General features: G+C 39.0%; 1 protein-coding gene across 4 annotated transcripts; it reads left to right on the forward strand.

Annotated features, from left to right (window-relative positions):
* Positions 1-2262: 2262 nt before the first annotated feature.
* Positions 2263-13804, forward strand: snx16 (sorting nexin 16). Of its 4 annotated transcripts, none has more exons than XM_027013320.3 (9): positions 2263-2435; positions 3596-4116; positions 5984-6070; positions 7634-7782; positions 8517-8586; positions 9011-9147; positions 9327-9455; positions 10435-10474; positions 10902-13804. In XM_027013320.3, exons 2-8 carry the CDS (start codon positions 3733-3735, stop codon positions 10451-10453), a joined length of 975 nt encoding a protein of 324 aa, XP_026869121.2. In that variant the 5' UTR covers positions 2263-2435; positions 3596-3732; the 3' UTR covers positions 10454-10474; positions 10902-13804. The 4 variants fall into 4 exon arrangements, with proteins under 4 accessions (XP_026869121.2, XP_026869120.2, XP_026869118.2 ...); XM_027013319.3 differs by having other exon boundaries at positions 10905-13804; XM_027013317.3 differs by lacking the exon at positions 10435-10474.
* Positions 13805-25399: the final 11595 nt, after the last annotated feature.

Here is a 25399-nt window from a genome sequence, read left to right on the forward strand (position 1 = left end):
TACTGAAACCAGCTGACAGTTATGCTTCTATTATTACTATTATGGAATAAACAACAGAAGATTCCTTGCATGGTTCCACTGAATCATTACTTAAGCATATGGAGAAATATTTTAGTGGGTAATGAATGCATTTTCTTTATATTTACTATTCATATATACTGGCAGTACGAGAGTCTGTTAAGACTCTCTTTTTACTTGTCCTCATAAATGATGAATGTTACTCTTCATATAATTGCATACTTCCTGTAGGTGAGTTTATTGTGAGTTTTTGTTTTTGTTGTATTTTAAGTATAGGTACATATTAAATGCAAAATTAAGTCAGTAATTTAATAAAGACCACTTTTGTTGTAAATATTTACATCAACAGGTAAAGAATTTTTGCATCCGTTTGTATGCTTTTATTTAGATAATACAATAAAATAAACTGCTCTTCATCCTAAGATTGTAAAGTGGGAAATGTTCTTATGTATAACTGGAATTAAGCATTCTAAGCGTAATTCATCTCCTCTTAATGAGGATCCAAGAGCCATAATATGAATTCAGCTTGCATTAAAAATGAAGGATTTATATGGCAGCATGAACGAACCCATTGATATTATGTTCTGCAAAACAATTATGACATAAGGAAAGTAATCTTAAAACCAGTAAAATATTTTCCACAGAGAATGCTCCAGTTTTCTCTTGCAAGTTTCTGAATCTTTCGTGTTCCGGATGAAGGCTTTCACTGGGAAAACAAAGCAACAAACTTCTGGATTTTTATTTTTTTTCAAATATTCTGTTTGGTCTGTTCTGCAGTGCATGAGTTCTGTGCTGAAACTGTGATGCAGAGACGGCAGCTATTCCTCATGCCTCCCGAGGGTGTGTATATCAGGCAAACTACAAAGTGGAGGGGCAGAGTTGACTTGGAAGGGGGGGGGGGGTTGCTTGAACAGAGGGATAGAATGTAGCGCCACAGTTCGAGGCCAAACCTCTTTGTAACATTGCCATCTAGTGGCTGAAACAAAACAATGCCAAAGGCTGCTGGTAACATAGACCATAATGAGGAACTTCAGTACACATCACACAAACTACATACTTCTTCATTTTTCTGCATAGCCAATCCATTTCTTAGGCTATACATAACTTATATTTTTGAATATAATAGTGCTTTGTTGTCTTTTTTTTTTTTTGAAACGGCACCCACTGAAGACTAACATTAATTGCAAATTAAAGCAACCCCTCAGCATGGATTATCCCAAGTGTATGGGTTTAAAGGAACTGAGACTCAAGAAGCGGATCTCATTTTTTTGAATGGGTACCAGGTGTCGTGCCTTCAAGGGAGCTACTGAACTGAAAACCCACAGGGATTGGAGTTAATGTCTGGCTGTGTGCGTTGATACTTCTTTACTTGGATACTTCTTATACAGGTAGGTATGTAAAACAAAAAAAAAAACTGTTGAAAGACAGCAAATAGTAGTTCTGGGATCTTCTGTGCAGGTCAGGCCTTTCCACTGCAGCAGATTCTCTTATAAAATATCACCAGTGGGAGGGTGACACCCATAAAATGGGTCAGACTGCAGAAACCAGGCCCAAGCACAGTATGAGATTAGATGTATGTGGCATGAGAGACCTCCACTGCAATGAATGAAGAAGCAGCAGCACACACAGGAGCCTGTTGGAGGGTCTCACACACCGTATCCACCTCAGTGCACACCTGAGTGTGGGACTACACTACTTTCTCTCCACACTGGATAGATTCCAGTGGACTCACATCATCAATCAGCAGTGCGCTGAGCTCCTGCAACACTCTCCAAATCACTTCATTAAGCAAGAAGACCTCTCTTTCAGATGTTGAGGGTGGATAGTTTAGTGTCCATTACCAGCTCATAAATCTTGCCTAGTACTCACCACTGTGTCTGTGAAAGACTTTGAATATACTGCCTGTGTTCAGAGATTCGAGGTGTGATTGAATACTTAATCTTGGCAGAACAGGTAAAAATGCCAGCCCACTAAAAGTGTCAAGTTTACCATTTGAAATCTCACTTTTATTTCTTTGACCGTTATAGGTAAATTGCTACCCTGTTTATTAAACAATATTTATTTTTGAACACTTTTAAGCGTATTGATATTTTGTTCAATTGGTTAAATATTTAATTATCCGTGTTTTAGATGTAATTTCATCATGTCTTCTTAAAATTACAACTCCAAAGGACGCTGCGATCGTAGTTGACGTCGCTGTTATAAGACACATCTCCAGCAGGGGCGCCACTGAGCTGACGTAGCTAGGCTCCGACATCCTCCGAACGTCTCACCACAGCCGTAATGAATTCTCCAGGTTGCCATGGGGAGATTTTTGACTTGATGTGACAGCTTTGAACAAAAGCGCTTTCGAGTGAAAGAGAACTATCTTGTTGTCTTCGAAACAGGGGTCTGAGATATCTGTTGTCGAACTGCTGGTGGGTAACAGTTTATTTAAGCTAGTTTAATAAGCGTAGCCATTTGGATACCTGAGGGTAGTCGCTTACTCAGTTAGCTTAGCCGCTAGCTAGCTTGGTACTGTGCTGTCCCATCTAGCTAGCTAGCTAGTTAGCTAGAGCGGGCTGCTTTCCCACCGTTGGCAAGCTCGTTTCCACAAAGTTGAAGACCATCTAATATTTCGCTGTTGTACAGCTACTTAAAAGTACTTTCCGTTATTTCACACAATGGCGTAAACGTTAGTTAGTTAGCTAGATAGGTAACTAACTACTTCATCTGGTGAATTTAGCAACGCGTTGGTAAGTAGCGGGCTTACTTAGCTAGGTTAGCGCTAGCTCACGCGCCTGTCTTATTTTTCTTTCCAGTACTGGCCAAATGGCTGGTAATTAACTTGTTTACTAGCTAGCTAACACAATTGAACATAGATAGCTACGTCCTAGCAAAGGACGAAGGCTACTGGATATTCAGACAAGGTAGTTGACGTTTGTCGCTTTTAAATTTAGATGCGTTATCTAACGCTAGCTACGATTAAGGCACTTCGTGTTACACCACCATCCAATATTATCTGTGTTGTCAACATTCAAGACAAGGAGCTTGTGATAGCAGCGAAAACCTATAAAATCGATAGAACTAGTCTTGTAGCCAGATAATGATGTGACATACGTGTGTTTATTATAGGGTGAAAACCAGTCAGTGTGGCTCGTTTTGGGGATCTTCACCGTGATTTTGTTTTTATGATAGTAGTACTTGTCATGTGTAGTATTGGAGATTTGTATGCTCAGCAGTGTGGTAAACCTGACCCTGCAAGAATTCAGACTTTGCTAGTTAGTAGACTACAAACCTCAGAAGATTTGTCTTGGAAATGAGACTCATTATTTGTAATAGATTATCTGTGCTGTCGGCTGTTCCAGTTGGGCCACTTGTCTGAAAGGAAGCATCATTTAATTAATGTTGGTAGCTGGTAGAAATTTCAGAGCACTGTGTTCTACTGCTATCTTCATTATTACAGCATCATTAGAGAAAATAAATTGTGTTTGTAAACCTAACATGATCCACATGAGCAGATTTTATCTTAACAATGCCATTAACCTGGATATAACTAAGTGATCTAAATCTAGCCCTTTGTTTTTGTTGTGGACAGCTTGGTGCAGAAGCCCAGTGTTCCTCCGTGTATGGTGACTCGCTGTTCAGTTAGGCTTACTTCTAAGAGACAGGAAGTAACAGCAGAGGTGCAATCAAGAATCCCACTGTCCAGGAAGAGGGGAGACAGCCGGGTGGATGGCCACACCCTTTGTGCCAGTGCCTGTGCCCATGGAGAGGGCTCTGTCAGGGGCTGCCAGTCCCAGACGGCCCCAGCGTGCCTCAAGTCTGGGCAGCATGTCCAGCAGCTCTGAGTCCTCCTCGACTAAAGGCACCTTGAAGGAGAAGAGTTCAGAAAGGTATGCGAATGGCAGCGGGACGTCTGGCTCCGACAGCAGCTGCTTTACTCCTCCCTGCCAGAGCCCCATGACTCGGGCCAGGGTGAACGGGCTGGGCCTTACAGTGGAGTACTCCAGCTGCCTGCAGCCAGACACGCCACCCCAAACGCACGACTGGGAGGAGAGGCCCATAACCCCAACTGTACTAGGCTACGAGGTCATGGAAGAGAGAGCAAAGTTTACGGTGAGTGAAAAGCTCTCAGGATCTAAATCTTTTGGGAAATGTTCCAAAATAAGCCACTCCTTGGAACTGCTAAGGGAACATATTTGGATTGTTCTCCAATGTCCCCTAATCATTAAAAAGCTCTGGGTAAATCATGCTAATCATACTACTTTTGCGACCTCATGATGGCTTAGTTAGCTAGTGTTTACAGTTTCTGGAATTTGTGTGTTTACAGTCCAATTAGTCTCAAATAAAACTCAGTGCAATCTGACCATTTATTGTTTGTCACTAAATATTCTCTTGCACTGTTCCTGTCTCAGTTCAGATATTGGGTTGCAGCAAAAAAGGGCCAACTGGAGATGCAGAATTGACAGTCATGAAGTGATGGTGTTGGGTTAGTTAAGGAAAGGCTTCCTCTCACTGCTTGCATCACTAATCTAAGCCTCTTTTGTGCTGTTTTTGGATTATTTCTTCTCTTCTTTCCCAGTGAAGCAGTGAGACACCTTTTAGTACCATTATGTGTTTAAAAGAAAGGCCTTACAGGCAACTGAAGGCAGGGCCGCTGAAATGTCATGTTAGCATTTCACCCAGGTCTGTGTCTAACTGAGGATGGTTTCCTGACTCAGCCATGAGTCAGAAGACATTTTTTTGTTTATTCATTTCGACTGTAGGCTGATGTCAGCATGTTGTTTGCCAGACCTCTTTTGTCATCTGCTCTGTCAGGTAGAGGATAGTAGTGGCTGGGTAGCATGTTTCCTAGCATACTGTAAGCTGCAGAGGAAAAAAGTCCTGAGTTTATACAGTGCATCTGGGTTGTACCATCCCATCCTGCATGTCCACTATGGATTCAGGGTGTGTGCATATGCTGTTGAGTGGGCATGTGGGGCTCAGTGTAAATCATACCACAAACCGATGTGATTACTGATGTGAGCTGAGGCATGTAGACACCTTTCCACTCAAGCAGCTGCTCAGGAGCACCTGCCCTGAACGTGAAGCAAGGCTCCCCGTGTAGGGGAAGAGTATGAACATCAGGGAGTGTTGAGGATGTTTATATAGTGGAAGAATATCGCACATTCTGCCTCATTAGTGGGCCAGCAGTCTCTTTTTACATCTTCCAAATGTTGGCATTTGGAAAGTCAGAAACTGAATCTTAGTAATGACATTCAGAGTAGTCTTGTACAACCACATATACACAAACAGTTGGGAAAATGCCACATCCTAAGTTATATTGTGTGAGTTATGAATATGTAATTGAATATATTCACCAAAGTATGCTATAAGTAATTCTTCCAAGGCATTTGGAAGGCATTTTCTCAGTTCCTTAATGCTTCTTCCTTTAATTCATTATTACAAATGCCTCCATAGTGACACTGAGATCATATCTCTCAAGAGGAGCGAAGTATGACTGGCTGCAGCTGTGTTTTTCTTTTCCTGAATCCTCTGCTCCCTCACCCAGTGTCCAGCTGTTTGTTCTTACGCACTGCACCCGTTCCGCACACTGGCAAACACGCCACATTGCAGTATCCTGCCTGCCTACCTATATTCCCTCATGCTTGCATTCCTGTATTAGATGAAAACTGATTTCATATAAGACGAACAGTGTAAATATAGGACAAAAGCCCTACTCTTGGCTTATTGAAGACTAGAATTTGCGATTCGTTCCTGCTGGTAGTTTTGTGGGCCATGCTGTTCCTTGTTAGTTTCTGGCCTTATTGTTGGCTCTTCACCCATTTTAGGAGGTTTCACAGAAATCGGTGCTTTTCTAGTAAATTTGTTCTTCTTTGCCCTAGTAGTCACCAGACACGGTGTTATGGCTGCACCATAGTTTGATCAGGGATCAGTGTGTTTGATATTGTAATGAATATTCATAAAGGGTGTGTGGTTGCAGGTGTATAAGATTCTGGTGAGGAAGACTCATGAGGAGAGCTGGGTGGTGTTTCGCCGCTACACAGACTTTTCCAGACTCAACGACAAGGTCAGTCCCTGGTGACCATCTCATCCCACAGGGCTGCAGGCACCATCTCTGGGGGTTTGATGTCATAAGTACCCAATCACTTCCCTCCATGTGGTGATTACTGTACCCATTTCTTACCCCTCACCACCACTCAGCGCTATAACAGCAAATATCTTTTCTCTCTCTTAATGAAAATGCGTTTTTATTCTTTGACCCAAAGCCAAATGAGAGAGGAAGAGAGTTTTCTGCAGAGGAAGAAGTGATTTAACTGTCAGAGGAAAAACACAAGGCCACACAGTTCCTGCAATGTGTGCATATGGTTGTGAGTGGTTGGGCTGGATATGTGTGATTTATGTTTGTTCACTCAGCTTGTCTTACTTATGCTGTAATATATCATATTTATGTGGCTTCATTGTGTATTTTGAAATGTGTGTTATGCGCTAGTCTTGTATTTGTAGTTTCTGTGTGTATTTTAAGTTCACTTAATGTGCGTGTGTGTGTGGAGGCAGGGAATGCCCTTTTACAGTCATTTGAAATCATTTGCTGCATGCCTCTTTCCTACATGGGAACTTATTTCTCAAGAGAAGCTGTCTACCTGCACCACAGCAGCTGTGCAGGCCCCTCACAAACCACAATAGAAGAGCCTGAACTGCTAAGGAAGCAGTTTATTTCTTCTTATGCTCAGTGAAGACGGACGGAAAAAACGCTTGAGGGTCTCTTGCCAGCTCTCATTTTGTCGCTGTCCTTATTACCACAGTCGGTGGTAACAACGTTTTAGAAATGAGGATTAAAGTTGTATATTACTGAATTGCAGAATCATTTACATCTGGTAGTACAACACTAAAAAGGTACTTGGATGTGCTAGTCCCCGCCCAAAACACCACCAACCAGTCTGCCCGAATAAGTAGACCAGCCGGCTGGAGGTGCCATGCTGTTTTTCTGCAGGTCGTGTGGAGGAGAGGAAGGGATGATCGGGCATTATGTGCCTGAGGGTGAAGGAATGGCCTGCTCTCTGTGAGGAGCACGTCAGCGGTGTGTCAGAGACAGTGCTGCTCTAATTACGCTGTGTCATGGCACAGCCAGTTCAGCTGGTTTCACCTCCTGATTTGTTTTACAATATCCCACTCTCAGGTTGGGCGGTATATATTACCATATGATTTTAACATTCATGTTTTCAGACATTTTGTCTTTCTTATTTTCTCATTAATACAGAATTGCATTGCAACATAACTACTTTAGTATCCCTGAAGTGTTAGTTATGTGTAAGCCTTTTAAAGCCCTATTTAAAGGGACGTGCTTAACCGAATTATGGCTTAAGCCACTTCTATGTAATGAACAATTTGTTGTTGTTCACCATGTAATGAACAACTTGCAAAGATTTTTGTAATGATCTGTGAATATACTGTGATTTAATTTTTAGCTCACATCCATATACTGAAAGGCTTCTATCCTGTTCTCTCTGTGTGATCATTGTTGAATTCTCAGTGGGTGTCCAGTAGATGATGAGAGTGCAGTTGCATCAGGTACAACAGATAAAGTCTGTCTGTCTGTCCGTCTCTGTCTGTGTGGGACATTTCCCCCCAGTTGAAGGAGATGTTTCCTGGGTTCCGGCTCTCTCTTCCACCCAAGCGCTGGTTTAAGGATAACTACAACACAGATTTCCTGGAGGACAGACAGCTCGGACTGCAGGCCTTTCTACAGAACCTGGTGGCTCATAAAGACATTGCCAACTGGTGAGCACGTTTGGCTGGCTTTGGGAGCACAACCCTGACCCCTTCCCCGTCTTACTAGGACGACCTGCTCAAACATGTTCACCTCTTCAAAAAGAAAAGCGTACTTTTGTGTTATCGGGTCCATTTGTCACATGTGCATTTATTAGATGCATTTATCACACGTGGCATACAATATCTTGGCAGGACTACAGAATAAGGAATGTTTATCAGGAACCAGATGACCAGGTCATGCATGCACACACGCATACATATACATACACACATACACATAGATATGCACATGCTGCAAATTATCCTGAGATTAGTCTTACACCACCCCTGATCACCTTGTTCAGAAACCCTCTGGAGTAGGGTCGAACACTGAAACACACACACACACATGCGCACACGCCATACTCTGAGGGAACCATTAGGGCTCACAGCTACACCATACCACATACATGACAACCTGTCATGGGGAGATAGGTGGACAGACTTCACTACATTATGGAATGTCATAAAACCCACTGTGATATCATAAGCTTTGCAAGCAAGAAGTCTATTTGGAGAATAAGGAAGTCATTGATGAATAGTATCCTGTTCCAGAAGCCAGTTGAATTATTTAATAGACACCCCCATGCTCACTTTCCAACTCAGTTATGGTGTCATAGTACAGAGAGATTTACAGAAACCTCCTGCCATGTTTCATAAGAACAGATATGAGTAGTGATTCGTGAGTGTGTTTGTTTGTACAGTGTTGCAGTGCGAGAGTTCCTTTGTCTGGACGATCCACCAGGACCTTTCGATAGTCTGGAGGAAAGTCGGGTAAGAAAGCACCAGGGCTGAGCAACTCTAAGCGCACACCCATAGCCAAACACAAAAATCGCCTAGCTAGCTTTCCACTTATTTGTTGCTTTCCATGGTCCTGAGAGATGTTTGGAACAGGCCGATGTGCTGGAGCAGTGAACTGGAGAGCTGAATGTTAGGCAGAACATTAGCATAACTGGCTGTCAGTAACGTAGTTAACTGTCTGAAGCGTGCCCTCTGTCCTGTGGACCTCCAGAGCTGACAGATCGAGCAAATATGGAAGCACCAACTCTTCACACTCATCTCTTCTTTTCTGTGTCTGTCTGTCTGTCTGCCTTTTTGCTAAATTGTCTTTCTTTGTATCTTTCTTTTTTTTTTTTTTTTGCGGTCGGTGTTGGGGGGGTTTTTTCTGTCTCTTACTGCCCCCACCCATATGTCCTAGGCATTCTGTGAGACCCTCGAGGAGAGCAACTATCGTCTGCAGAAGGAGCTCTTGGAGAAGCAGAGGGAGCTCGGCTCCATAAGGAAGAGCCTGGAAGAGAAGGAGCTGTACATACAGCAGCTTGAGAAGAGGATCAAGTATGGCTCCCTCTCACCACAACCCTGCTGTACGATCTGAGTAATGCGGGTTCTGTTTTGCTCATTACCTGGTGTTCTCAGTGCTAAACAAAGTTTATTGTCGGTGTCTGTGTGCATATTTGTGCGTGCGCGTACATGCGTTTGTGCGTGCGTGTGTGTACCTGCGTGTGGGGTTTCAGCGGTGAAGCTCTGACTTCAGAGAGTCCGTGCAGGCTGTCTGCTCAGGGCAGTGAAGGCAGCGTGGATGCAGATGGTGAGGTGGACAACTCCACTGCAGAGGCAGACCAGGAAATGACAGAGGAGAACAGGTATGCCTCCAACACACCCACACAATCCACACCTAGAGCCATAATCTTTCACATATACAGGTTTCCCCAGTCTGAAAGCCTCCACACTGTAGTCCTGGTATAAAGCATGGGTCTGTTTCTCAGGCTGCTTTATCTGCAGCCTCTGTTCCACTGCGGCCACACAGTGCACACACTGCCCATCCCTGCAGAGAATTACCCAGTGCCCTCAAAACCTCTGCCTACTGACACCCCCTAGCCTTCAAACTGCAGGGCCAAGTCACTTAGCATCCACACACATTATGTTAAAAGCTTTACTGAGAGACACACACACACACACTCACTGGTCTAATTCAATTTATCTAATGCTTGTGAGTTTATGTCTTTGGAGTGTTTTTGAACCAATGGTAATAAGTTAGGCAGGTTACGTGCTGTATGGTGCCAAACTCTATAGTCATTGTTCATCTGTCATCCTTGGGTCAAAAAGGCAGGTTACTATAAACCGACAGAATACTGTGCTTTTTTGAGAAAGGGCTGAGACGTCACCATAAAATGTGGGCTTTATTGATCTAGGATCGTTCACTTTGGGTAGTCGCCATTTTATGCAGCTCTATAGCATGACTGACTGATTGTACTTCTGTTCCAAATCTTATTCCATGTGAAAGCATTCTCGTGGATGGCATCGGAAGTGGGGGGGGGAGGGGGGGTTATATTGAGTTAGCATCCCTCTAGTCATCAGTGCCATTTTTTTTTGTGGCAGGGTCTATGTTTTTCCACAGAATCTGACAGCTCAGGAAACATCATTCCTTTTCTTTATAGCAAGTCTAATCCCCACTGAGTCAGCAGTTCTCCGGCTTGACTGACTTTACGACAATTGGACTTCATTTTTCCAGAATGTTGTAACTGATTGTGCCAGTCCTTATTTCACCTGCCAGCGAAGCTAATGCTAAGATTAAATGATGCATGTGATCTGTCCCACCCTTCTGTTTTTGCCTTCCTTCAGCCGGGCAGAGCCAGTCTGACCTGTAACCCAGTAGCGCCAGGTATTGCCATGTTGTGTTCACCTCATGTCTTCCCACTCCCGTACAGATATATGTGCCGTCCTGCCTGCTCCAGCAGTTGTGTGTGTGAAATACTCCCAGCGATACATTCCCAGATGTCTTTTAGTGTTGCAGTAGCCTGTTTAAAGACCTCAGTAGTTGTGGTCCAACTTGACTACTGCTCTCTCCATCTCTCTTGTTCTGTCTACTTCCTTTCTGTCTGTAAGGTTGCCTTCAGTGCATCACTTTGTGATTAAGGAGGCCTAGTCTTCATGTTTTTTCTTCTAACTCAGCATGTGTGCTAATATATCCAGAGGCCCTCCTGACACAAGGTGTGTGCTATTTCCACCCTTGTCTTGTGTCATGCTGAGGGCACTGCACAATTGTCAGGTGTTGTCTGTGTGCATGATTCTCTCTCTCTCTCTCTCAGCAGCTGTGAGCAGGCTTCCCGTGGCTCCTCAGCATGCTGGTGTGGGCCGAATATTAGCAGCTCCCCGCCGGTCATCGAGGTCACTCAGCTGGAACAGTGAATGACAACCAGCCCTGCATTTCCTTCCTCCCCCGCTCCCCCCTCGTCTCTTTCTCTTTCTCTTGTTCCTCTCTTGCTCTCTCACATACTTGCACTCTCTACCATGCTGCAGTGAGATGCCAGTCTCTAAATTCACAGCTGATCACCTGTGAATGAGCGGCTGGTGTGTCTCTCCACGGCCAGTCTCACAGAGCACATGATGGAGAGTTAGAGGCATGCTCAGACGTAAGGCTCGTGGAGGGAAACCAAGTGACCTGCAGAAGAGGCCGTAAGGGGCTCAACACACTGTGGATAATCTCGATGCCGCAGCCTTCTGCTCACTTAGATAAACGCTGCACTCCCTATTCCAGGACTGATTGGAAGGGTAAGGCTTAGTGCATTTCAAACCTGCATTGACCAGGTACTTGGAGACGTCTGCCCTACGTTGGACGTCCGGCCAAAGAGAGCTCTTCGACCAAAACATACTGAGAGAGCTAAACTTCATTTATTCTCCTTAAATCAGAATCACCTGATCATGAAATTTCAATTGTGTGACAATCCAGAGACAGAGAGTGGTGTTGCTCTGCTTCCAACCGCGGGTCCTATGAATCTAAAAACACTGCAGCAGAGCAGTGCCCCCTTGTGGCTAATACAGCTAATGCAGTCGTCAACTCAGGAAGGACAGCTTGAGGACAAAGACTGTTCTCCCAGTGCTGCTGTCATTTCATCAGGGCTGTGATCTTATGCGAAGTTTATTGCCAACAGGTGAATCTCTGGTGTAACGCTTCCCTCTCAGTTTTGCCTTTAGTGTCATTATGTTGCTTTGCAGTACCATTGATTCATTTACAACTGGAGGACAAGCGATGTGTTTAATTGACCTGGATAAATCTGGAGTGTGCACTATGGGCTTTATCCTTTTTTTTTTTTTTTTTTTTTTTTTTTTACTCGTTCTGGATTTCGGACGCGTCTCCGTCATTTATCACGGTGCTTTTGATGCCACACACACACACCGCTCGCACTGTAGTCACTGTGAAGGTCCAAACACTAAGCAGACTTGATCCTAATCATGCCTGTGGAGCAGAAAGTGTTTGAACATAGTGAGGTTAACATGCAGCACATTTGATCTCTGGCTTAAGGAGCATTCTGCAGGATCAAATATCCACACTAGCCACATACTCCTTTCATTGGATCCTTTATTTGCAGCATATATTTCATATGGGTCACTGGTTTCAGTGCCTTTTGTCAAGTGTTTAATCTTTAGTCATCCAAGTTACCCAAATATACTGCAATTCTGAGATCTTACATGTTGTAGTGTGAGATCAAAGTGATTATTTCTCAAATATCATATAATGATTTTTATGGCTTTTGGGGGAGATGTACTCCCTATAAGTAGCTCACAAATGGAAATCAATAAAAGAAGCGGGTGATTTTCTTAAACGTGCTGCTTACAGCCCTTGTGATCAGTCTCTAGCGCTGACAAGGTATTCATGTTGGAGAAGCAACTTTAAAGGTACAGTAAAGCTGCAGTTGAATTGTTTGAAGTGTACTACTTGAGCCAACCACAACTCTGTGATCATTGTTTTTGTAACTGTGATGTTACAACATCAGAGTGCAGTGTCATTCTATGAACCAGTCCAGAGGTAGGTAGGGGTAGCCAACGGCAATAGGATGACAAGTGCACTTGAGGCTTTGAAAGATGCAACATGTGAGCTCATAGTAACAAAAACTACAACAGACAAGCTATGATTATAAAGAGTAGAACCAACACCAGTGGGTTGCATGTTTAATGAACACTAGCACTTATTTTAGTGGCATTGTGTTTGTACATATTTAGAATATCACTATCATAGCTATACTTGGCAAAGGTGATATATGCACCTGTCATAAGACATGGCTAAGGAAACTGCTGATTCACTGTTCATAAGTCACCACCGTAGATCACGTTGCACTTTAATGTTCTGAGGGATTATGGGATTGTGATATGATGCTTATTGGCTAGCAGGCTAAGTCTTCTTTATGTTTGGACACTACTATAAGCTTCATGTGAAGCACTGTGCCTTTTCCTTGCAAGTCATACATATTCCTTCACCCTCTTGTGTGAGTGTGGGTGGGTCCTTCCCCAAATAACCTCAAGCATCTCTGCTAACGTAGTGCCTTGCACCATTTTCTCATATAGTCACTTAATCAAGTTGCTAGTATTGTTGTATTTGTTTCCTTTCTTGTTAGTAAGGTTGAATTCACCTTACAAAATGGCTGCTTAGATGATTGCAAGTTGCAATGTTTTAAATAATCCAGAGGGTGACAGTGAGATGATCTTCATCTGTGTTAAAAGCATTAACTCAATTAGCTAGCTGCTGAGAAACAACAATTTACCAGTTCATTTTCTAACTGGTAAGTGATTAATCCAGAATTTTATTCATTTGATATTTAAGTTTCAGCTGCACATTTAACATTTCACTTATGTGATATTTGCCGATGATGAAGTCAAGTGAAGAGGAAATCCTGCCTTTGGGTTGATTGTTTACCTAAAGTCACATGATATGCATCAGAAGATGCTTTTGAAAGGTGTCAACCTCAGTTGATTCATCTGTTTTTCTTTTGTGTCTTGTCATATAGCCAGAGGTCTGTGGGTTTCCTTATTTGTTTCTTAACAATGGCCAGCAGTGAAATGTAACACTAAGGTTGGGTGTATGCGGTTTTCAATTTACACATTTTTCAGATCATCAGAATTATGCAAATATCTGTATGCTCACATTATATTGAATTGTATTATCTTATAACAGATAATAAATGTTTCCAGTGAAAGTATTTTCACTTATAATGAGGTTGAGTGGGTTTATTTGTCTCCATATCATTGAAGTGTATGGCTTTTATTGATTTCTTGCCTGGCTGAAATATTTTCTTCCACTAGGTGGCTGAAATTACACATGAAATTACATGGTCTGAACACCAACAAAATCACTGATGTTAAGAGCAGAATGGTTGCTCATTTAAATTTCATGTTATTTTATGTATTTACAGTGTTAATTATAATAATATATTAAATGCTGAAGGAATAGAGCAAACTAAAACATGGTGATACACTGTATTATATAGGATAAGATTAACTGTTCACAACCCAGAAAGCTTGTCTGCTAAATCTTGTCTGTACATGTACAGAAAAAGAAAGTATGTACATTTATCAGCTTCTATAAGGCTGGGTTATGTCCCCACCCAGATCCAAGGCTGACCTATCAACCTGTTCCGCTGCTCAAAAGAACCCACTGCCACACAGAAATGTACCCTGCTAGAAATGACAAGGTCAATACATTTTTCTTCCCCCTTCCATATTATTTTATATGTTGGTGCTCAGGTACTGTCCTCTGACTTCTGAGTGTTTTCCACATACCAAGTAGAAAGCTAAGTGCCAGTACTGAGTCTTGCTGGGGTTTTCTTGTTTCCCACAGGCACTTTCAAAAGGCAGGTGAGTTCACTAGTTCACTGCTGGCTGTGCCGACAAAGAGCAGAAAGGCATGTCATCAGTAAGCCCTAAAAAGCCTGGAAGCTGTTAGCTGGAGCGAAGGGGCCTCAAGCTTTTTTCCCCAAGGCAGGCCTTAGCTAAACTTAAAGCTGTGTGCTGCATACGTCCACCAGTTGATATGCATCAAGGTATATTTAATATGTAACTTCCTATCGATGACTCAACCACAGGTCAAGCCTGCTCTGAAAACATTATACTTAATCTCATACATGTCATACTTAACCAATACTGAAAATACTATATATAGGAAGAAAAAAAATAAACAAACAAACATATATATATATATATATATATATATATATATATATATATATATATATATATATATGTGTGTGTGTGTGTGTGTGTGTGTGTGTGTATGTATAACTACATTAGTTATTCTTAACACTGAAAACCCCATACCCTATGTGGTATTACATCAGTCATACATAACCAAAACCGGAAATACTATATATAGTATTACATCAGTTATTCTTTACACTGAAAACACCATTCTACATATGGTATTAAAACAGTCGTACTTGATCTTAACTCTCAATAAATTGGCATGTATAAAACTGGCTGATTTTTTTTTCTACATTTCTTTGATGGAAGTCCTTTCCATTTCTTTCAATTATTGTGAATGTGACTTCCAACCTTTTTTTTTAGTAATTTGATGTCTGTTTTCAACCTCCGATTGATCAATGGGCAAAAAGCAATAGTTTCCAGCAAACTGCAGTTTCAAAGCAAACTTTCTGTACAAGTGTGCAGTCCCAAAACTTCCAAGATTCTCCACTGCTCAGATGAATTGATTAATATTTAGAGGATTTACTTAAGGTATTGCATTTCTAAGGAGGGTTTTCTTTTAACCACTGTATCCTTCTAAACCATGAACAATCCACGATTGACCTGCGTCTGACCTGTTTCAGAAAAGCAGAAGTAATGTGTAAAATAAGCTATTGCAGACACTTGTCATACAGTCCTGTAGCAGACTGACTCGTTGGAGAGGGGGAAAACCAATTCAAAATGCCAGGGAGGGTTAATGCCAGTTTCAGGGGAGAAAGGAACAGAGGCCTAGAAATGCGTAAACAGAAGTGTCGCATCCTAAAATGTATGCAGGTCTGGCCTTACAAGTATTAAAGATGGTTAAAGGATTTAGATGGTTAAACAATTTAGCTACAATCATTATCATGAAACAATTTTGTTTATTTTCAGTGCTAATGCAAATTATTTAAACCATTAGGCTTTACGATAAAAAAGATTCTGAAGTGAATTAAATACAAACAACTTAAGTATAAATATTGGAATAAATTGGCTTCATTCAATTTATAATTGAATAATTGAATAAATATAATTGAATAATTGAATAAAAGCGTTGATCCTCCAATGCTTGTACTAGAGGATCACAACATGTTATTTTTGGTATGTAGGTATGCGCACTGTCAATTTTAGACAAGCTTACTGATGGTTATTGGTTTGTAATCTGCACCAGATATTGCTCTGCTATTAAATCTGCTTCAGTTTCTTTATTTTGTAGTGCGGTCTTTAGGTCTGTAGTGCCGTGTCCTTCATTTCTGAAAAGTTCTTGTCCCTCATGAAATTAGACGACACAGTTTCCCTAATACCTTTCAAGTGCCCAGTGTGATCTGGTTTACATCAGGGCTCTGAAAGTATTGAGACCCAATGATCAATGATCATTGATCAATGATGATTAAGAGAGAAAAAAAAAAAGATGTTTGAATAAAGGTTTGATTGAAGATGAACAAATGTTAATGGAATGAGAGAACAAAGTTTGCCTTTTGTTTATTGGTATGACTGAATTTTGTTTTATCCTGTAAATAATAATATTTTATATGCTCAGATATTCATTTTAAATGAGCACTGGAAAATAGTACAGGAAGAATGACCAAGTAAATAAAGCAATATAAGAACTTGCACTGGGTCAAAGCCTTGAACACACTAACAGCTAAACTTGCTAAGTATTAGCTGAGGATTTGTCTGGTAGAAAACACCATTATTTTCACAGACCAACTCTTGAGCTGCTTTTGTCAATGCATAAAGATAATCAGTTAAAAAATGGCAAAACCATAAAGGAAAATTTAGAACATGATTTGAGGACCTATTTCTCCTTTACAAATAATCTATGTAAGCATCCAACTTTTGAATCACAGCAAGGTTCTTACAGACAAATGTTGCCTCACATGTCTGCCTGGGATGATGTTTCGTCTGATCTTTCGTCTGATTTTTCATCTCCTTTAGTTCTGAAATGCTATCAGTCCTTAAGCTGTTGAAATTGGCTCAGTTAAATCCCTGACTTTTGCTTTTGCTCCTGCCTAATGTCACGAGGACTGTGAGAGCGCTTAAAGCTCTCTTAGGTGGGAAGCATCTTGTGGATCTCGCAATACATTTCATTCTTAATACATTTATTCTACAAATATGTCACACAAACAATTCAATCATTCAATACTTTTTGCTGGGACTGTCTCCAAATAAGCTATCTTCCTCATTTCCTCATTATCACTTTCTGAGCTACACATTTCAAGGTGTGTCAGACGTTTTTGTTAACGGCAATGAGAGATTTGACTTAATTAGAAATTTGTCATTATATTTTTAAATTAGGGGCTGGATTTGCTGTATCCAAATGTCATAATTATATTTTCTAAAGTCGGCTTGATTTGTATGTGAATTCTTGAAGCGAAACTTTTTTTTTTCATAAGAACTTTGAAAAATAAATCAATCTCAGACAGCATTCTTGGTTTATGCACAGTTAATCTATTTTGGTGCAGTGTAACTCAGAAAAAGGCATGTTGGCTTTCCGAGTAAAGATTCATCTATTACTTTCAGAGTAGTCCATTACTTGTTCAAATAAAATATTTAGGTAAATGTTTTTAAAAATAGGTTTACAATCTTTACAGTCTAATACTAAATACCATTTGAAGATTTTACCCTTTAATCATTTAAGTCACTGAGGTCACAATTATAATTATAGCAGGTCCTGTCCATACAACACGATATAAAGACTTGTATAACTCGAAGGAAATTCAAACAGGTGTATGCTGCATTTCTCTCAAGTAAGTAAAATACGATATGAGGGTGTTAAATCATAAAATACAGGATGTCATTTTCAAATGATCCCCCGAAAACTATATACAAAATAAAAACTGTTGGAAAAATAAATAAATCAGTAAAATCGTTCAAGGTTAGTTTTTGCTGTTTCAGTGTAAGTTGCACTTGTCTTTCAGAGTCTTAATGTTTACATGACCATGACAAGAGCTTGGCATGTAAAGAAAGTTCTTTGTGTGAAGAAAATAAACAAACAGAAGCAAAGAAAAGAAAGAAGTACTCAAGAAGTACTGGAAGTCATGGAGTGATATGAAGACCTCTGTTAAACGTCCTGTCCTGTGGGAGTTTCGCCAAGGCATTATTCCATTTTGGAAGAATAATCCTATTATCAGTATTAATGCAGTGTTTGGCTGTATCTGATTTTGTCATTGTTGATTTGTGTCAAATATTAAAAGCTGTTTTAACAGACGTTATGTGGTTGTTTATCTAGAAATACTTTGTATTCTGCACATAACAAAAAACATCTTATATATTTGTCTTCTCCTGAAAAACAATGACTCTTTAGGTCGAGTATGTGGCAATTCACAGCTTTTTCTAGGAAATCTTCTAAACTGCTGTAATCAGCACCACAGTTCTAGTTAGGAGTGCTATTTAGCAAAACAAATTCATTGGATTTTCGCACAGCACAGGGAACTTTGTTTCTTTTTGGGGTGAACTAGGTCTACGTTTAATGATAACGCTCCCTTTTACTAACGACCTCTTGTGTAGCCTAATATTCCTCAATAGGGATTATTAATTCTAACAATATTGGAATGACGGAATGACATATTCTTGTGCCTGTCGGAAATCTGCTAGACATCACGAAGACTTTCAAAACGTTGCAGATAATTTTTATTTTTATTTTTTTTATTTATTTTTTATTTTTCATTGTAACAGTAGTAGCAGAAGCCGATATAATAGCCAAATAAGCTCTGGAAATGGGTGGGATGTTGAATTGTACATACACAGACTCTGTGTATACACTTTATGTCTACACTTCAAGGCGAATATAAACCGGTTATTTTCCAAAGCTAGTGCACGAGTTAATTTTTCTCGACTTCCGTACCGCTTTAGTCTGTTATTTGACGAGAACCCATCAAGCTGTTTGAGGCAGAGATGAACGTCGCTATACACTGTGGATTTGTCTTCCCCTCAGGAAATGAAGAACATGGTGTCATGTCCCTCGACACAGGTAAAGGACGTTTCAACATGCCTGCCTTGTATAACACACTGTGGAGAGAGAAAAGGTGTACTGCCATTTAAATGATCTGTTTTCAACATTCCCCAACATTTCATAGTCTTCCTACTATTTCTTTTGCCATCTACCAAATGAGGGCACTGGAGTACCTCTTACTATAGTGGATTATTTCTTCATCTTCTTCTTCTTCTTCCAGCATATTGACAGGCTTATTGCATATTGGACATGTCAGCAGCGCTGAAACCATGGTATGTCCTCTCATACTACATACTGCCCTTTGACCCAGTTGTCTCCCACTCATACAGTATCCCTCCATCAAAGTTCTTTGTTTTTCACTACAGAATCCTACTCTGAATTTTCCTTCCTTCATTTAAAACCATTACAGGAATTGATGTTTCAAGCATGTTCTACATTCCGGCAATGTCCTTCTGTTGTCCTCAGACAAGCGAAAAGAAATCAGTATGGTCATCGTCTTTTCCACAGATCTCTGGAATCAGGGCAAATTATGGAATTTGTTTGCCAGAAGTGAAGTTGTGCAGTATGAGAAATTCCCAGCAATGGTAGGCTTTCATATGACAGTGTCTTATCAAGTTCACTTGTGTCTCATAAAATCATGATCCAGTGGGGAAACATGCCACAAAGATTGGGGACAATCTGATTATTCTCTTGGACAGGGGGAAAGAAGCATCATTCTGCATATCTGTACCATCTCTGAACTTATGTCAGACTGCGAATTAGTGTGCAGCATTGAGAGATGATTGAGAGAGATGGTCTGGACATAGCAGGACAGAAAAACAATCCTGTCCTCATTCATCTCACGAGATTGTTGTGCTCTTCCATGACAATGGTATAATATTTTTGTTTGTTTTTGTCATTGTTAAAATGAACTCCTGGGATTTCCATTCCCCAACATTTGACGTTTTTAATAATTGAAATAATTTTTTTACTGAAATAAATTTTGTTTTCAGCCATGTGAATGTGATTTCTCCTGATGGTGTTAGAGAGAAAGACAAAGAAAGAGAAAGATAGAGAGAAAGAAAGAGAGGGAGAGAAAGACAAACACAGAGAGAGAGAGAGAGAGAGAGAGAGAGAGAGAGAGAAAAGAAGAAGTACAAGCAAGCTTCATTTAATCTTTGTCCATAACAGAATCTCACTGGGGACAAAGCGTACTGCCACCAGACAATCCCTACAATCCATTATTCAGACATAAACATTCGCAAACTAACCACGTTTTATTAAACAGCAGCAACAACGAACAACAGTACTATAACTACAACTACTACCATTTCAACTACAACAACTACTACCATTACAACTACAACTACAACTACTACCATTTCAACTACAACTACTACCATAACAGCTACAACTACAACGACTACCATTTCAACTACAACTACTACCATTACAACTACAACTACAACTACTACCATTTCAACTACAACTACTACCATTACAACTACAACAACTACTACCATTACAACTACAACTACTACTACCATTACAACTACAACTACTACAACTACTACCATTACAGTTACAACTACTACAACTACAACTACTACCATTACAACTATTAGTAACACTACTACAGCTACTACCATTATTACTACAACTACTACTACTAGAGCTACTACCATTACAACTACAACTACTACTACTACCATTACAACTACTACAACTACAACAACTACTACCATTACTACTACAACTACTACAACTACAACTACTACCATTACAACTACAACTACTACAACTACAACTACTACCATTACAACTACTACCATTACTACTAATAATAATAATAAGAAGAAGAAGTAGAAGAAGAAGAAGTAGAAGAAGACAAATAAGAATAATAAGAATAATGAAATGAATAATAATTACATTTACATTATTAATAATAATAGATGAAAATAATAATAGATTAAAATAATAATAATAATAATAATAATAATAATAATAATAATAATAATAATAATAATAATAATAGGGAAAAGAACAAAAGTTCTTGTCCCTCATGAAATTAGACGACACAGTTTCCCCAATACACAGTTTCCCCAATGTTCAAAAATTAGCAAAATATGAAGCTTCATTCACACAGATCTAGATGAATAGACCAGTACAGTGAGGTAATTTAACTGAAATAACACATATTGAATAAGACTGCATTACAGTACAAATGCTGGGTAGAGTGAATAATTTGTATTTTTGTACTGTGGAAAAAGATAATAGACCAAATATTAAAATAAGAGGTACTTAATGTATTAATGCTTGAATTTATCACAGTTATATTTTAGGTTTGATGCAGCACAAAGTGTCCTGTTTAAACAAAAAATGACTGTGGAATCGATGTTGATTAATGATTTAAGTAAATCCACTGGATCAGAAGAACATGTGGTCATTGGTGGCACATAAGAAAACCATTCAAAAAACAGTTTTAAAAGTTGCTTCGTTGTTATAAAATCAAGTTATAAGAATCAGTTGGGGTTTTTTGTATAGGTATAGATAATGCATTATTAACTTTTACTAAGTATATTACTATGTTCATTTCAATATTTGTAAATTTTTTATCTAGTCAAATAGGTACAATGACAATCCAGTTTCTGATTGTTTGTATTTTGAAATGTGTTTGGATGGATTTATTTTTAATTAATAGTGTATTTCTTAGAATGCAAGAACATATATTTCAGTTTTTATTTATTGCATGAGCTTTATTTAAATAATATTAATAAATCCTTGTTTTGATACATATTTCTATGGTACTGAGTCATTAGAGCATTAAACATGCAAACTCAGAGGCAGAGGAATCAGGCTTTTTTGCCTCAAAAACTCAACATTGGCTTTTTGCAGCATATTTCCAAAATCAGTCCAAAGTATGAAAAGTAAAGACTTGCCTTTTTATTGTTCAGTGCAATAAAAGTTGAGATAGTTGTGGTAAAAAGTACCATCAGCAAAATCAATGCTTGGGTTTCTGAGAGTTAAATGATGTGTAAAAGTTGTTCTACATATCCGAGGTGCCTAAAAAGAATGGTTTTAAAAATAAATAAAGTTCAGTTCACATCACTTCAGATCTTTATTGTCCCAAAAGGGGGAATCTGTTTTCCAACATGACACATGAAACAAATAACACCAGTATCATAAAGACAATGAAAAACAATGAAAATAATCAAAACTTAAAACAATGATCATCCAATAGCTCATACACCGTACAAGCGCGATAATTCACAAACCCCTAAAGGCAAAAAGAGACAAAAATCATCTGAAATATATACACAAATTTGTATTTCTTAAAATGTTCATGTGGATAACAGCAGCTTTAAAAAGATGCATTTGGCCAAAGTCTTTCTAACTTAGCAGGACTTAGAGCCAAATGACCAGTTTTTATGATTGTAAGGGCAGTAGTGGAGCAGGTCTTCTTTTCTCTGATCATTTTCAGATCTTGTCTGTACTGTTGTATTGGTTGGACCGGTGATTGGTACTTTGTCATTGTCTGGAGGTTGTTCTTCAGGTGTAATATCTGGGAGTGACTATAAACAAAGTAACAAAAAATATAAACAATCAAAACAAAAACTGCATTTATTTATTAGATCCATCAATTGGATATTTATTTTTCCAATAGTTCTTGCTTATACATAGATAACACACATGGTGTAATTATTCTTTTTTCAATCTTTTGAAGAACCTTTTGAAGAACTTTTGAAGAAACGATGATCAAAAGCATATCGGATTACTGGGACTGTTTCTACTCTTCCAAAAAAGGGTTTGCGTGTCAGTGTAATCTTAATGTAACATATAGGAAATTGTTTTTATCTATTTTTTCAGTAAATTTGTAGATCAATGTCTTATGCCCTGAATCAAATAGTTATTTCCAAAAAATACCATCATGCCTTTCATGTTTATGTAATTCAGAATGCTGTACCAAACACTTTAAATGTTTAAATACAAAAAGTACCTGCATTTTACAAATACTGAACATCAGTTATTAAGACTGAAGCAGTTGTTTGACAGAACAGCAAACATTTCTCTTGACATTTCCTGAACATCTATGCCTTAACCTCTAAATCCAGTTACCAAAACTACATGCAAAAAATAACATATTACCATAAACTCTTACAGTGCACTTTATGCAAACACTTCAAACAGAGATTTTTTCTTGAGTTATAACTCAACGTTAGTTTGTCTGTGTCATATTTCCAATTAAAAATGAAGTTATCAGACTGATAAATAATTAGCTACACTTCATGTACTAATAAATTAATAAACACAGGAAATAGTGTTTTCATGTGACTATTTCATTGTTTTTTATAACCATTTATAATAAGTAACATTTACTTTCATTCATCATTAATCCATCTGCATTTAAGAAAGTTTCATTTGTTTTGTTACTTTTCTCTAAATAAACCATGTATTCTGTGGAAACTCTGCTTCTTTCACTGTCTGTGGACAATGCTTCCAGATACACTCACTCTGCTGGCTGCAAGCAGAACCTGCCAGGTTTTCTGTACTCCAAGCAGTTGAATAATACATGAAACCATCACAGGTTTGAAAAAACACAGCCTCAAAGTAAAGCCAACTAGTAGTGCCTGAATTTGGACAGATCTGAATTTGCATCTCTAACTTGTTTCATATTGACATAGACAGTTGAGAGCGCAGCAGGCCATCTTCACAATTAAACAATTTTCATTCACAAGGAGACATTCCCATTTCATTCAGCCGATGCATTGTACGGATGGGTATTATGGGTAAATTAAGTAATTTAAGTTACAGTTTAAGTCATGATGCCTTGATGTAATTTGGAATAAAGAAAACTAGTTTTGTCAGTCATGACAATCAAGTTGTGTCATTCATGATAAAAAGAAAATTACAGAGAATGCTAAAATAAAATGAAAATGAAAAGTGAAAAAAAATGTACTTGTTTAACTGAAAAATAAAAATGAGTTTTAAAAATACAATAACTAAAGCAGAACTATAATGTTCACTACAACATGAATGAAATCAAAACGGAATTGCATAAGGAAAAACTGTAGATTTTGCATTTATGCTAAAGTATTGGTGGCTTTAGAGTGAATTCCTCATGTCAAAAACTAGGAGATGTCATTAAGTATCCTTTGGAGGGAATGCATTAACATCACTTTTGTGTCAGAATATGGCCCCTCAGTCTGACCGAGTGGCAAAAAAATTAAATTAGAGTGTTCTGTGTGCTGTGTGTGTGTGTGTGTGTGTGTGTGTGTGGTGTATATATATATATATATATTTAGAGAGAGAGAGAGAGAGAGATCCCATGATGAGGTACACCTCCTTGCAGACTGTAAATCTTTTATGTTTAAATGTTGTTGATTATAACTGATGTGGTGTATGTGTCTCAGATATTTTAATTGTGTCTTCTTGCAGTTTAAAGGTGTATTTTGGAAAGTTACTGCCCATTAGCCAGTTGCTATTCTGCCCGTTTCTTGGCCTGTTAATGAAAGTATTCATAAGCATAAATTATAAGTCCTGAGTTGTCTTCTGTGAGAATGCTTGCTCTTCAAATGGGTCCTTGAATTATAGACATCCTGCTCCATCAATCTGAACACTCCCCAGGTGTCAGGAATGTGTGAAATCACTGTACAGATGTTGACAAGACAAGAGTTGGTTGCAGACTTCAGACAGATGCACATGCCTTACACCTTTCTGGTGGTAGTTCAGTGGAAACAGGGCATTGCTTCATGTTCACGGCAATTAAAATCACAGACAATCTCTCATGGTCCTTAAACACATCCTCTTTACTGAAGAAAACTCAAGCTCAACAACACCTTTACTAAGGAATCTGAAGAAAGCCTGTATGTCCACACCCATTCTTAACTGGAAAGGTACCTTCCTCAACACTGAAACCATTCTATTCATTTAGAATGAATAAAAATGGGACATAAATGGGACAAAGATTTCTTAAGAATTTGAAATGTTAGATAACAGGTCCTTGCTGACCAGGTTACCTCAGGAACTTCAAAATAAACGCAGGCAATATAAAAATTAATGGAGAAAGTAGTTTATTTGCAGATGTGATGGACCAACAGAGAGAACAGCAGCAACATGTGAGGACATGTGGAAGTATTCTTTGCCTGCAAATCCCTGACATCCGACTTTGTAGTAGGATGAACAATAGACTGACTGACTGGGACAAGAAGCTACAGATGCTAAAATTATACAAATGGTCAGTGGTTCTCTTAATTGGTTGGAAATTAATGCATTAAGGCCAATAAGAGAAGATAAAACTTTGATAAACAATGATCCTATATGTAATATTTTGGAATAATATATCATTGTGAATGACAATAAAAAAAATATGTATCTAAAGAGAAGATTGTTTTTATTTTACAGTAAACCACATTTCTGGTTTATATCACAATAGTGAAAACCTCTGATTCTAATACTTATCGGGAATTGCACCATGTCTCATTTGCTAAGACAAAAAAATTAAATTTCTTCGAATTATCCATGGAACAGAAAAGAATTCTGCATGGGTCATGGTTAGGGGTAGAGTTGTATACAGAACATATGGCTGTGTCCAGAATGTCCAGTGGTAATGGTCATTATGGTAACAATATAAGTAATTTATTATCCCTTGAACATTTGAGTGGAAGA

Source organism: Electrophorus electricus, chromosome 14, assembly GCF_041902795.1.
Source record: "Electrophorus electricus isolate QZ-2024a chromosome 14, ASM4190279v1, whole genome shotgun sequence".
Taxonomy (NCBI): domain Eukaryota; kingdom Metazoa; phylum Chordata; class Actinopteri; order Gymnotiformes; family Gymnotidae; genus Electrophorus; species Electrophorus electricus.